Source organism: Cyprinodon variegatus, unplaced genomic scaffold (assembly GCF_000732505.1).
Source record: "Cyprinodon variegatus isolate N-32 unplaced genomic scaffold, C_variegatus-1.0 Scaffold285, whole genome shotgun sequence".
NCBI classification, from domain to species: Eukaryota; Metazoa; Chordata; class Actinopteri; order Cyprinodontiformes; family Cyprinodontidae; genus Cyprinodon; species Cyprinodon variegatus.
The window spans coordinates 617,278-632,793 of NW_015150738.1; the positions used below are offsets into that span (position 1 = coordinate 617,278).

Here is a 15,516-nt window from a genome sequence, read left to right on the forward strand (position 1 = left end):
CAGATCATTCTAAATAAAGTTTTAACTTAAATTCTGTCGTCATGTTAAATTGGTTGTGGAAAACCTCAGACACACGGGAGGTGTAAAGATTTATTTCATTTGAATGTTTTATATACATAAACTTCGACTTGTCAAATTAGGGCCAGTTTGCATGAATCGACCTTCTTTCCAGAGGCATCGTGGTACAATTTTAGTCCATGACTTTTGATTTAAACAGCGTCTTTAAAATAAACGCCACCCAGAAATGAATAGTACACAGGAAACAAAATGGAAGTAACAAAATCAAATCCATGTTTAACAAGTTTTTTTCAGCATAACATTGAGTGACCTAATCACTATCATCGTTATTGGACCCCTCCTGTTCTGAACCGTTATCGGAGCGCCGTGGGGAGCCTTCGTTATCTGATCCAGCCTCAGATCCTCTGTCAGAAGGCGCTCTGGACTCGTCCTCTGATCCCGACTGGCTCCTCTTGCTCTCGTTGTCCGACTGCTCAGAGTCGGACTGCCGCTGCGCTCTCCTCTTCTTTACAGGACGGTCACTGCCCGATTCATCGGAACCGACAGAACGTCGAGGGCTGCCTGCCTCGCTACCCGACCGATTCCTCTCGCCATCCGAGTCGCTGTCGGATGCTATGCGTTTCCGGTGATCACCCTCGGCCTCAGATCCTGAGCCACTGTCTCTGTTTCTGTGTACATAAAAGGAATTGGTGAACATTTTGTTGATTCATCTTCATACTGCTTACAGCAATCAAGGCACTTACCGGTCTTCAGCTATTTTCAGTCCGTCCTCATCGGACGAGGATTCAGAAGAGGAGATGATAGCCTTGGACTTGATCTTCCCTTTGAGAGATGGAGGCATGCGCTCAGGCTGTGGCTAAAATGACAAAAACCCAACACATTTTCTGTCAATATTCAACAATTTCCAGTTTATGTTCAAATTACAAGCTATATTAAAATTACTTGATTCATGGCTGGTAGTTCTATAGGCAAGCCTTTTCTAGGAATGATGACTGAAAATATTTTTCATGCAGCATATGAATTTTGTAATATTCTTGCAGCAAGAGCAGAAATACAGCCCTTGCAGTGAGGAAAGATTTAAAAAGAAAGAGGACCTTTTCTTTCTTCTTCCCTCCTTCTTTGGGTTTACGCTGCTTCTTGGGTCGAGAGGCTCCTTCTTCATCACTGTCATCTCCTCCTTTTGCGGGTCTGAAAGGTAAGGTAAAAGTTTACATCAGTAGTACCTTTATCAGCGAAAGATATAAGTACATGTAGAAGACCCACCTCCTCCTCTTCTTTTTCTTCTTTTCCCCTCCATCACCATCTTCTTGTTCACTGCCGCTGCTCTTCCTCCTCTTCTTCTTCTTTATAGGAAGGTCCTCATCTGAATCGTCATTAACGAAGTCATCCACGTCACCTTTCTTGCGCTAAGAGATTAAAAACACCAGTTCATAAAGGCCGGCTACCAGTAATACTGTTTGGTCAGTAATCCTGTGTTGAAGAAACACTCACGCGGCCGCCACCACCACCTCCTTTCTTCTTCTCTTTGGCCGTTTCTTTTGGGCCTTCCACAAACGTGAGCAAGTTCTTGGTCTTCTCCACAAACAAAGCTCTCTGCTCCAGGAGCTTCTTTTGCTCCTCTGCCTCTCTTTTCTGCCGTTCTTCCTGAATGTTACAGAGGGAAAAGCCCATCAAGAACAGACTTCATCATGTGCTATTCCCGTGTGGGTGTTAGAGCGCTAAATCGATTGCTACCTGCTCTTTTAACATCTGCTGGCGAAGGAGGTCCCTCTCTTGCTCCTGTTTGGCCCGGAGCTCCTTTTCCTCTTCATCCTGCTTCCTGGCTCTGGCTACATGGTACTGAGCCTGACTCAGCAGGTCAGAACACTGCCTGGATTCCCCAACCACACATGAAATCATCAGCTCAGGACAGTTATTTAAAAGCAAGATTAATTATGTGCTGATGTCAGCTGGTACTGGAGCTGTAATATTTAAGCTTTAAGATCACTGTTGATTCAAATTAGGAAAACAACTTGGAGATTAAGAGATTGTGAGTTCTCCTGATGTGCCATGGTTGAACAAATAAGGAATGATGAGCATCATTCACACAGAAGTAGGTGAAATCTTTGATCTAAATTTTACATAATTTTGATACATATGCAGAATGATTCTGCAAGTCAATCTTTTACTCTGCTGTAGAAAAATGTGTTGACAGAGTAAATAGCTGAACGCAGATCACTGGGATCTGAACAGGTCCAGAGAGTCAGTCTTACCTGGCCTCAGATGCTGCAAGGGCGAGATCAAACCTCATCTTGTCTCCGGCTTTGCTTAGGTAGCTGAAGTATCTGTGAGGGATAATAGTCAACGCTTAGTGAAGGGAAACCCTGGAAAAACAATCTAGAAGGTTAAAGGAAGAAATCATGGGAGTACCTGTGAGCCAGTTCAAGCTCCTTCACAGCACTGAGCACAGCCTTTAAGTTGCTCTTCTCATCTTTTAGCACGAGGGTGGCGAGCCTTTGAAGCACCAGAGCCACGTTGAACATTAGAACCGTGTCGCTGGGCGCCACATGCCGAGCCTTTAAGGGGACACCACAGAAACAAACCTTTCCTTCTCTGATCCTTTGAGGTTCAAGAAAACTTTCATCTTTGTTATTACCTTCAGCAGCATCTGTTTGCACTCCTGGAGTTTCCCACATTTGAAGAGAGCTCTTGCAAGATACAGCAACACCTCTGTGTTTTGGTATTTGTAAAATTTCTTCAAGCAGTTTTCATACTGTAAAGGATGAACTAAAGTCAGCTAAAATTGCATGAACAAAGAAACAAACCAGCGTGAGATGAACTGCCTCTTACCATTTGCACGGCACTGATGTACTGCTTCTGCTCCACATAAATATGAGCCAGATTCAGCCAGACATCACTGATTTCTGCTGTAGCCTCTCTCACCTGAGCAAACACGTCACGTGCCTCTCGGAAATAACCTTTATGAGCAAGCACGGCCCCTGTAGAGATAGTTTGAGGTTTAAACAAAGGGAACAAATCCAAATAAAAATAAAACACAAAAACAATTTAATGAAAAGTTACCGATCCCATTAGCAGCATAAAGGTTTTTCGCGTCATTTCGCAGGACTTGTTTATATATTGCCAAGGCCCGATCCTGGTGTCTCTTTTCCTGCAAGGACAAAAACATTTGACTAATCAGGAATCAGTTTCCTTTAGAGTTTGACAATACACACACAGAAAGTAGAAACCCTGCCTAGTTTTTCATCCTGTTCACTAAACCAGAATATTTCTTGATTAGACGCAACATTGACAGGGACCTAATAAAGCTTATAAATAAGGTTATCCTGAGCTATCCCTATAGTTATGCTGCTATAGGCCTAAGCTTCTGGAGGACATCAGGAACATCTTTCATCATTTAACTTCTGTTCTCCAATTCTGCAGTTTTTGTTAGTTCAACCTCTAACTTTAAGTTCTCTCCTCGTCTCTAATCATAGTGGCTTGATCCGGTTTGGCGCCCTGTTTTGCTGTGACACCATCCTGAAAGAGGCATCAGCTGGGCTGCTGCAATAAGCAACTTCTGTTATAGAAGAAAAAGTTGGGCCTGTTTTTAGTGCTTAATCCTGTTTCTCTCCTAGATATGACTATGAGTTAAACCTTGACTGTGACAAACTGATGTGCCCTTTCATCCCTGCTGAAAGGAAACCAGGCTCTGAACTCATCTATTTAACTGTTCGCATATACGACAGAGCCACCTATAGAGCTAGTTTACTTTTACTTTTTCTAACATAGAAAATATTTATAGATGTAATGGAAAGCTCTATGTTAGCTTTTTTTGTTCGCTTTGTATGTCTTCTTCTATCTGATCGAACCCCTAGTCAGCCTGGGCAGAAAGCCGCTCACATTAAGCCTGGTTCTGCTGAAGGTTTCTTCATGTTAAAGGCGGTTTTCCATCTCTACTGTTCCTGCATGCATGCTGTGTGAGGGATTGCTCTGGAGACAATAACACAGTGCAAGCGAACATCTACTGCCACCACACGTTCACCCTGGAGGGGAAAATCCTAAAAAGTCAATGACTTCATGCAATTAGCTACGTTTTCTTTGACAAAGAACTTTTAACCAATCATCTTTGAGATGACGTGTTGTGGAATTAATCCCTCTCTTGATCTTAATCTGGAAATCAGGTGAGGACACAAGCCAAAGCAAAATTCTTTCTTTCGATAGTTCCCTTAGCCTACGGACCATGGATGTAAACTAATAAAAGACTTAGGATTCATTGTGGAATAATTGTTTATCAGAATAACATTTATTCCATTTGATTATGTGAGAATAACTTTCAGAAAGGAATGTTTTTGGTGATTTAAAATTGCCATCATCCACTAGAGGGCCTCCTTCATTCTTAAGTGGAGGTTTGTTCAATATTTTCCCACAAAGAGCCTGACCTCATGAAAGAGTTTATTGAATTTCCTAACCTGGTGATCTTTGCTTCATGTCTTTTATCACTTTCTATTCCCATTTTGTCTGAATACTTTCAAGAAGATAAAGGCTACCAGAACCTAAAAAAAAATCTTAATCTTAAAAAAAATAAAAAAAATAAACTAAATGAGTAGGAGGAGGATACCGTGATTTCAGCACAAATGACAGAAGTCTGTGACTGAGAATAATTTCCCAAGTTTCTGCATTAACAGTACCAAGATCAGTTAAATAAATAGTCTAAGTTATGAAAACAGATGATAAAAGTACAGTTAAGTCACAGAAGAAATATTAAGGTAGCACTGGTCAGGCGTTTCCTGGCTAATAGATTTCTGCTTCTTCCTTGATTCTATCGGTTAGGATTTTTTTCTGTAAAATGTTTTTATTTTTTTTCATTTTAATTCAAATTAATTTAAGACATAAGGTTAAAGGAGACTGCAGGTTTGTTAATAGACGTTTCAAATTAGCTGTTGCTATTGCACCATGATGCAAACATGGGACTGCTGTTTCATTCAGTTTATCTATGTAAATGTGTGTCTGTCCCAATCAAATAAACTTTAATAATAATAATAATAAATTCACCATAATGAAATACAAGATTATCTCCATTATGCATCAATGCATACGTCATTTACCATTATCTTTTATTTAAACTCACACAAACGCATCACAGCACATGCTGTTAGTAATTAATCGGTGCTCCCAAAATAAAGAACACTGCATTGGTTGGTTAAACCTACAGAACAGGATTTACTGTTATTTAGAAGAGACATTATGTACGTTTTTAATGAAAAGTATCTATATAATAACCTTTTTAGAACTTTATTATCATGACACTGTCACAAATACAAAGCAACGGAATTCACTCTCTGCATTTAAGCCATCCCTTTGGGGAGCAGTGGGCTGCCATTGTACAGTATCCAGGGAGCAGACTGGGAGTTAAGGGCCTGGTTCAGGAACCCAGACTGGCAGTCTGTGGGGCTTGAACTCAGAACCTCTGGGAACCAAGAGCAACGCCCTAACAATTAGGCCAATACTCCCCTTAAAAATCACTTCTTATACGCAAGAGGGACAATCATGAACTAGCTGAGACGGTGAAAAATGGGGGCAAGTTTGTCCGACAACGGAGGGACATGAGGGCAAAAGAGAGCGGGAATCCAGGTGGGAAAAGGGTCCTGGCCTTCTCCTGTGCCTCACTCTTCAAGCTGGTCCATCTTCACTAGTCGCTTTCCGCAATCATGGTCATACAAACAAATCAAGCCGGTAAAGTACCAAACAGGAGACGCATAGAGTAGAGCAGATGTAGTTTTGACCAATCAGAGACCTCCTGTCTGCGGTCACCTACAATTTTGGAGAGGTGCAGCAGAGTGTCAACGGAGGGGGCGGGGACGTCTCTGCGGTCACTGCGACACACACGCAGACAGCTTTTTTGAAGTATAAATCAGCCTTTAGAAGCGACCTTCATCCAGCTCGAATGTAATATCAATGGTCACTTTTTAAACAACACAATGTATTAAATAAATACAAATGCTGGGAACCAATTCTTTTTTACATCTCTTTAATATTTTGTTCTATTCAGCTACACAAGCATCATCTTTAAACTACTAAAAATTGTACTATAAATGAGACTTTACCCAATTCTTATGTACACCTTAGTAATTTATTGATATGCCCGACAATGTCCTCCTTTTTGGTGCTATAGAAATGGCCACCCTAGTTGGAAGACACGCCAGCAGCACTTTATAGGTCTGCTGTATGGGACCACCTTGCAACTAGAGTGACCTACGATGACGGCGGAAAGAAAGTTATGGATAAAAGTGCAACAGTGTGCAAGCATTGTGCAACACGCGTTGTACTTTACAAGACATAATAGATTTTCCTAACAATTAACATAAACCAAACCGAACCGAAAACCGTGACCACGAAACCGTGAACCGAACCATGGATTTTGTGAACCGTTCCACCCCTAATAAATATACTCTTAACCTGTATATAGCTGGCTCTTACTCATAGAAAACATATTTACTGTGCAGGACTAAGGTCTTAGCTCTGTTACACTGGCAGCCAAGTAATCGACATTTCGTTGTCAAGATTCACCTTGTATTTTTTGTGCAATGACAATAAAGGAAGTCTAAGTCTAAGAGTGCTGGAATTCTGCGTTTGGCCACAGGTGGCAGTATCATTATAAAACTCTGTAGTGCCTCTTTAATACAATAATATAAACTCTCTTAAATTAAATACAAATCCTATACATAACTTCTTCTGCCATTAACCTATTTTAGACCATTTTATAAATTACTGCATGTTTGTTTTTCTTACTGCAAAAAATGTCTAATAAAAATGTCTAATAAAAAAGTAAAGCTGAACATTAACTCTGTTGGTACCTTTTCTCTGTCTCTGGTTGGCTGGTGCAGAGTCTGCAGCCACACGTTACCCAGTGCCAGCATGGAGTATGTGTCGTTCTGAGTGGACGGCTGTTTGAGGATGCGCTCAAACTTCTTCTGACCCGGCCCCCATTCCTGTTTGGCTAAGTGAAGATTTCCGATGAGTGACCAGGCGTCTGGGTGATCCTGCACCGAACAGAAACGTCATCAGATCATGTCAGCAAGTTTTATATGTGCGGATTTAACAGCAACAAACCAACAGGTTATACCTGATTAATCTGCAGGGCTTCTTTAAACCAATCAGATGCTTCATAGAAGTTTCCTTTGTCGCGAGCCATTGCACCAAGACGCAAATAACCTGCAGGTTGATGCATTAGCAAAATGCCCTTTTACGGTTCACAAACCAAACCCTGGTATTGTTGCATAACATTGCATTCTTACAGTCAACATAGTTGGGGTGCTCCCTGAGGATGTTTTTATAAAGTTTCTCAGCTTCGTGGAATTCACACATGGCCTCGTACAAACGGGCCAGGTTGTAGGATGTAGTGACAGAAATAGCATTGTAGTAATGCTCATCATGCTCTCCCTCTGCTTTGGCGCGGTCCAGTGATGCAAGAAAATATTTCTGTGGGGTCAGGGAGGATTATTTTTAAAAGTCGTATTAAATAAATTTTTTGGTAAAGTCAGTGTAGCTCGGGAGGTTTGGTACCTTTGCTTCTCCAAGGTTTCCTAGTCTGAAATGCAGAGCTCCCAGATTGTTAAGGATCTCAGGAGGAACGTCAGCCTGCACCTTCTCCTGGAGGATGCGTGTGGCCGTGCCATAAGCCGACAACGCACCCTGGATGTCGGTCTGCTCCAAGATCTGAGCCAGCTCGATCCACGCCTCCACATCATCTGGGTACTGCTCTGTCACCTTCTTCAAGTGGCCCTAGGAAACAGAAAAAAGCAAACCATTATTAACCAAACATTAACCAGTTATTTTAACCACATGAACAGAAAACCTATGATGGGCTGAGAAACACACTTTTGCGATGTCTCTTTTTTCCTGATCATCCGAAGTTGCGTACAGAGATCCAAGGATTTTCATTGTTTCGTAGTTGTTTGGGTACGCCTTTAAAACCTTTTCGAAGCACTGTGCAGCATTTTCCTTGTCCCTACGATACACATACATCTGCCCCAAACCGAAGAAGGGCAGCACGAAGGTAGACGAGGCAAACTGAGTGGCCTGGTAGTAATACTGAAACGCCTGGTCATAGTCCTCCTGCAGAACAGAAAAGGAAATGTTTAAAACGCTGCTGTATCTGAACAAATAACATCTTTAAAAAGGTTCAAATGGCTGCCTTACCTGCACATGAAATGAACGAGCTAACTGATAGCAGCTCTCGGCCTGCATGGCCTCAACTTCAGTGTTGTGGAAAGCATGGAGGGCGAGATGTTGGACTTTACTGTAGTCCTTGAAGAGACACAGAAGCAAACTTATCAGTTAAATGATGCAGGTTTAGGTTTGTATTATTTTTCAGACAAAAGGAGGAAACTTCACACCTTTTTAAAAAAGAAGTGGTTGGCGAGGTGGTTGAGCACCATGGGGTTGCTGGGATCTATGGTGTAAGCCCGTGACAGGAGCTGCACTCCGTTCTTAATGGACTCTGAATCTTTGTTGTTGAGCTCTAGAACCGCCAAACCAACCAGCGCTCCGACACACTTAGAGTTCAGCTCCAGGGCCCGACCAAACGCCAAACGGGCCTTCTCCAGTTTGTTGAGCTTGACGAAACAGTGACCCATCCCCAATCGTACTTCAGCTAACAGAGAGAGAAAAGCCAAAGTTTAGGAAACATTTAGAAAATGATCTGTCTAAATCACCAACATTCAGGTAGAGCTGATCTGAGAACGTAGTTTAATATCTGGAGATAAAGGAGTACTTAAGGGAAAGGTCTACGGCAAATAAATGATCAAATATTCATTTCAGAACATATTATAACCCTCACCAATCCAGTATTCATTTCACACTTTTCCAATACAAGATTGAGCTTTTATTTATGAGTGAGATTTTAGTGAGGTTGACTTCTGTGTTGGAAACCCAAGACCAAGAAACTAAACACCCAACCCTTTCTCTATGAATTGAAAAATAATTATTAGATCCATAATAATAATAATAGTAGAGCTGATTTAGGCTTAGCATTGCTTTTCACAATTATTAGATACACAAATGTCTTATTCAATTGCATTGAGTCATTGACTTTGCAGGATTCGCTCCTCCTGGATGAGCATGTGGTAACAGTAGATATTGGCTTGCATTGTGTTGCTGACTCTGCAGCAATCCCCACACTAAGCATGAGCGACAATGGAGAGGAAAATTGTCTCTTTTATTGCTCCAATATTAAACATTTTCAGTGTGAAACTGGGGATAGTAATCTCCTTCACTATCCTCCTCATTGTGCAAGGAGGTAAAATAAACCTTTATTCCTCATCTCGCCTTGTTTGTCATAGTCCCAGTTGTTTGATGCTTTTATTACTGAAGGTTTACTGAAAAAAAATTTTCTCTTTGCCATTTCCAAAACCATTCCTTATCTCTCCCATTTTCCCACAAACAAAAAAATATATTTTACATTTATTATAAAAAAAATTACAGATTAGATTACTCTTTATTTCCATTTAGGATTATGTTACTTAAAGCATTCATCCATTTCAAGTCTCTTCACAAATTTCATCAGCTCTTGAAGTGTAAACTATAAGTAATAATTTTAAAGCAAGTTCACAATCTGCTGAAACTACATATCCAGTGTTGTGGAACCACCCTGTGGCTGATTTATGCATGAATTACAGATGCTGTTGAAAAATATCTTATAGTATACTTTCTTTAATCCACAGGTATGACCACAACAAAAAGAAACCAGTATTTAACAGCATTATCAACAATTAAGTTAAAAGTGGATTTATAAGTCATTTAAAGAAAGTATAAGATGTGAAAAGGAATTTTATCAATAACAGTTACAGTGCAGTGTGTTAAAAGGGAACCTTTTCAGTCTTTAACTAAGTAGGAAACATAAATCTAGATGAATGAAGCTTATAGTAGCAGTAGAGCTACTATTATATTATGATGTAAGGTTAAATATACTATGGGAGGAATTATGAGGTAACACGTTTACCTGGGCAGCCAGGGTTTGTTCGTAAAGCCTTTTTATAGTACGCCAGCGCTCCTTTGTAGTCCTTCTTATTGAACGAGATGCAGGCCTTACCTGTTAAACAACAACAATGTTAATACTTTCTATTCATTACATAACGCAGTCAATCTCAACCTCAGCATTCTCATTCAGCTTACCAAGCAAAGCAGGGATGTTATTGGTGGACTGGTTGAGCACAAAGTGGAACTGAGCATCAGCCTGGTCCATCTTGTCTCCTTCCAGCAAGCAGAAACAGGCTCGTCCCAGCAAATGGTTCTGGTTGACACAAAAATACCTTTTATTAACTTTAAATGCACAAATAACAGTGCTGCAGCAGCCGTGAGTTGAATCTGTCCTACCTGATCGTACATGATGATCTTATCTGCCATGGTGTACAGCAGAGTGGCCTGTGTGATGAGCTCCTTCTTGGCATCTTTGTTCTTCTCTTTACGAGCCTGCTGGACATAGTAAGCTGCTAATGTGTCCAAGCAGGTCATCTGGTCCTTCTCATGGTCTCTGTAGTCCAGGTTTCCATCGATGCGTGCAGCCTCTAAAAGCTTGACGAAATCTTCTGTTTTGCCTTGCTTGTAATACTCCAACTGAAAATAAATACATAAATAAATACATCCGATTCCATGCTGCCTTATGTATTTTTATTTTCATCAATATAAAATTATAATTTACTTGTATGTGTATGAAGGTAAAATGAGATAGTTAGAATTTTAGGGGAGAGAAACGACTCACCGCCAAAGCTATCCAAATGTGCAGCTGTGTGTGTTCCTGCTTTAAGATACTGATAACCTCGTCTCCCTCTGGCAACTGGTCGAAGTCGAGCTCGATAACCTGGAAAACACCATTTTTAGCAGTGACAAATGCAGATCAGCTCTTACTCTATTAATCTGAGTTTGGCAATGAAACGATCAGTATAAAGAGCAAAAATATAAGTTCTAGTGTAACAACATGTTCTTTTTTTTGTATGCCCTTTATAAACTACCCAAAGTAGAAGTAGTGGTACAAGACACTAAAACTCAACAGATATTACTAGATTAGAGGCGTGTTATTAGGACTTAATTTAAATTTATATAATTATTTTACTGCAATCAAGTGTTGGAAAGGACATCTAGAATTTGCACAGAATTGGTATATAACATGTTTGCTTAATAAAAAGACAACATAGCTGTTGGAAATATTTCCAGCAATGAAAAAATAAAAAATAAATAAATAATATATCCTAACATGAATACTGCACAGTAATACCAAAACATGGTGTATAAGATAATGCCGAATAACACTGTAGTAATGATGTAACTTGAGATGGAAAAAAAAAAAAAAAAAAAAGTCTAAAATTATTTATTGCCATTCTTCTTTAATTTTATAGCAAACATGGAATTGAAAAGTAATCTAGGCAGGTACTCAGAAAAACCAAAGAAATGTTATTCAATATAATCCTCCAGAATAGTTTGTTTTTGGTCGGTGTTTGCTGTTTTTGGCATGAAATAAACTTGGTTCTAGTTTCCTAATGACTTCCCCTCTCGCCACCTCTTTATCATCCAAAACCCTCTGATAATGCATAAAAACAACAAAACAAGTGTGACCAAACATAATACAGGCAAAGGATGGCGAAATAAATAACACTTAAACAATAAGCAAGGACCATGCACACTGTCTAAAGAGATATTCATAAATTTTCAGTATATGCTGCAATTCCACTGAAGATCAAAATGGCATAATAGTCTGCTAAAAAAAAAAAACACAAGTTACTTTGAAATATCAGTTTTATGTTTTGAAATATCAGTTTTATGTAATTACTATGATACCATCTACTCCAGGCTCTCCTATCTAGAGATTACCACAAGCTAACTTGCCAGAATATACTTTTGGATACTCATATGTTTATATTAGGACTGAAAAAATTAACCAGATAAGTCGTGATTAATCGATTATAAGAACAATCCTGAACCAAATTAATAATAATCGATTAATTGTTCACTGGAGTGTAAAGACTGTAAAACATGTCTTTAGCTGACAGAGCAACCCACTTAGAGGAGTCATTTTATCAAAATGTAAAAAGAAATATATAAACATTTTGCTTTTAAGATAAAACATATCTTTTTAGTCTGTCAACATGCTTTATCCAGAACTCCTCAAGTATCAAGTTTTTGTTTCACCTGATTTATTTTCGTAGGGAGATCTTCTATAAGGAACCTTTTGCTATCTGATTAATCACAAAAAAATTGACAGCTTATTTAATTTGCAAAATAATAGAAAATTGCAGCCCTAGATTATATTAATGCTGTTCTAATGTTGCTATGCAAACTAACATAAACTTTGTTTCAGCATAGTAAATTCTCCTCTCGTGTAATCTACTTCTAACATTTTTTTTTTGTAATTTCTACCCTTAAGAAATTTAATTTCCCATGGCTAAAATAAACATAAAAGCGTAATTCACCATTAGTGAATGTAAATGTTAACATTAATATTATCAAAAGCCGAGGCTCACGTAAGCGCTCAGTTCAAGGTAGCTTAAGTTAGCATCAACTGCTAACATCTCAGCAATGTTGAATTAAAAACATCTGCCCAAAAAAAACATGCAACAAATTACCTCATCCGTGTCCCGTAAAGGGATCTCAATAGAACCCCGCGACATTTTTAAAGGTAAATCTCGCTCAAGTTGGCTTTGCTTGTGAAAAGCTACAGAAAAACATCCACTCCGCTGTTAGCTAGAAGCTACTTAGCGGACGGTGTCACCGGATTTATGTCCGGGTGGATTGATAGGGAGCTACGACTTTGTTCCGATCTATTGCCACTGAAAATAGCATTGCGTACTAAGAACACATTTATCGGTTTATTATTATTATTCAAACATGAATAATTCAAGCTATGCATCATTTGTACACCGTCGAGGCAGGAGACACATTATATAGCTGGATATTACTGATAACCTCTGAAGCAGCTGAGCAGCAGAGGCGGATGTAGATGGGGGGGCCCTCTTACCCACTCATGGGCCACCCCTACAATTCTTTCCCTCTATTACAGATGGTGGCAGCATAAATATTCAAGTAGAATATTCAAAACATTTGAATTCTTTGTGGTTTTGTGGTTAATTATACACATCAATATACTAACATCAAAGTTGATAAGTACATAATTGATGCTCTTTTCAGAACTAGATTTTGTATTATTACATGGGGTATAGAGAAAATGTGTCTCTGCAAGTCATCTAGGAGTCTTCAGTGAAATCATAGATAAATAACAATTTTAATAAAAACGTATCAAATAATCAATATATGTAGTACCTTTTATTTAGAAAGCATGGATGCTTAAATATCTATTTGTTAGCAAAGGCTGTAGTGTAGATTGACCCTGAGGTTCTGGCGTCTATCCACTTTCGGCCACCCCTCAGTGTACATTGGCCAGCCTTATAAAAATCTATGGCTCCGCCTCTGCTGTGCAGGCACCAGGGGCCCCTTCAGAGAGTTTTGAAGGAGTGACTATGCGGGGCGTCATTTATTATCAATCAAAACCTTGATACGGTGGCCCAGAGGTGTCACCACTAATACAAAAGCCGCAACACAAGTACAAGAGCCGCAACACAATTACAAAAGCCGCAACACATATACAAAAGCTGCAACACAAATACAAAAGCGACAACGGAAATAGCCGCATCTCTGGGCCACCGTACCTTGACTCTCCCTAAGATTTTTCAGACAACTTAACAATGTGTAGGTACTACATTTCCAGTGCAATAATCAAAGGATTAATAATGCTTATTAGTCTAATTAATTTATATACAAAATAGTCAAAATATCATGAATTTTTGTTAAAAACTAACATGTTCAGTTGTTTATATTCTTATTTAATAAAATATCATTTGATCTTCCTGGCCAGTTGTGTATCTAATGTCTTCTTTTTTTTTTTTTTTTTGAGAAAGAGTGAAAATACCCCAGCTGACTGTAAAGAGGTGGTCCAAATGGACTGTAAAAAATATTCCTTAATCTAATCGACTAGGTTTAATCTAAAAATACATGATTAAAAAAAGAAAAATCTCTTTCATTTTGTTTTGTACTGGTGAATAAAAGGAAAAAAAATCCACTTGTCGGATCCACTTCAGCCTTTTCTTCAAGAGGAGGAGCCAGGATGGCATCTGTTTTTGGCGTGAAGCATGGGGGGGGGGCACTTTGAAAATCATCTAGCATCTCAAATAAACATTAGCTCAATGAGAACAACATCTGAGATAGAATTTAGCTCATAATTTTTTTTTAGATGAGGTAGCAGAACAGTTTAAACTGCAAAGTATGAATATTTTTTTTTATGTTTAAAGATATTAACTAGAATACTCTTTAATTTGAATGAAGACTTCTCATCTTCAGCACTAGAGCTCTGCTTTTCAGGGAAACTTTAATTACGGCTCAACATTTGGCAACATTATTTCTAGTTCAATCTTAAAGCCATGTTTAAAATGTGTTTTATAACAGTTATTGAAAGAATTTATTTAATAGGTGCATAGGAATCCCTTATCAGAGCCACAGGTGGAAAAAAGCAAAATGTCTGAGAGCCACAGCGGTAAGTACTTCATTCCATCCACTTCTTTCTGTATGTAAGAGTACAGTAAGTGTTTCATCATTATAAATTCCAGGGTCATACAGCTGTGGGACAGGGAGCCTGCTTCAGGATAGTAATGACACTGGATTTTCTGAACATGAGCTCCTTAACCTCATGTACAGCAAATGTGATGCCAGCAACACAGGTAAACTCTCTGCATGAGTCCTCGGCAAAACCTTGTGATATATGGATGTCTTTTCTATGCCCTTCACTCTTTCCTCTTCGCTCCTGTCTCATTCTCAGGAGCAGTGTTGGCCTCCTGCATCATGCATTACCTGGAAACCCTTACAGCTCGAAGTGCAGAAGAGGACAGACTGGCTTCTCTACGACAGCTTCTGGATCCGGACCTTCAGGACCCACTCGTGAGCAGGAACACTTTCCTATCCACTATGAAGAGTTGGATTGCCCAGTGCAGTCAACAAAGTTCAGAGTGAGCTATAGGCAAAAGGAGCTTTCGTGTAAAAAAAAAAATAGGTTCTTAATTCTTCAATTTTATTTAAATTCTTTAGGTCGGATATAATTTGTTTGCCTTGGCCAGACTACACTGAAACTCCGGTAAATGGTAGGATACAATTTATTTTAATATTTGGTTATTTAATAATTTGTTTTACTGAACAAGATTAAATTTTCCATATTCTGAAATCTATGCAGCTCCTCCAGAGGTCCACCATTTTTCTTGGTTAGTAATTTCCCTCTGTTGCCAAAGGTGTTTATCTTGAGTATTGAGCCTTTGGTGGTATTTTAGCTCTATTGTTTTTCATCTAGTGAAAGACAGGACCTGTCTGGAGTACTGACTGATCTGAAACAAGCTCATCAAAAGCTGAGCCAGCAGAACAGCAGCCTGTTAAGGATGCTGGCTCAATGTGAGGATGAAAACCTGCAGCTCAGTCTGGAAATCATAG

At 39.2% G+C, this 15,516-nt stretch overlaps 1 protein-coding gene across 1 annotated transcript; it reads right to left on the minus strand.

Annotated features, from left to right (window-relative positions):
* Positions 1-116: 116 nt before the first annotated feature.
* On the minus strand, positions 117-12,783 carry ctr9 (CTR9 homolog, Paf1/RNA polymerase II complex component). The gene is made up of 23 exons (XM_015383462.1): positions 12,615-12,783; positions 10,757-10,855; positions 10,372-10,611; positions 10,171-10,288; positions 9,998-10,087; positions 8,394-8,650; positions 8,197-8,304; positions 7,876-8,112; positions 7,561-7,779; positions 7,293-7,476; positions 7,121-7,209; positions 6,852-7,037; positions 3,079-3,166; positions 2,848-2,996; positions 2,654-2,770; positions 2,428-2,573; positions 2,271-2,342; positions 1,753-1,888; positions 1,510-1,662; positions 1,282-1,424; positions 1,113-1,206; positions 762-874; positions 117-686 (listed from the first exon to the last, which is right to left on the minus strand). The coding sequence occupies exons 1-23, from the start codon at positions 12,657-12,659 to the stop codon at positions 329-331; spliced, it is 3,441 nt and encodes a 1,146-aa protein (XP_015238948.1). The 5' UTR covers positions 12,660-12,783; the 3' UTR covers positions 117-328.
* Positions 12,784-15,516: the final 2,733 nt, after the last annotated feature.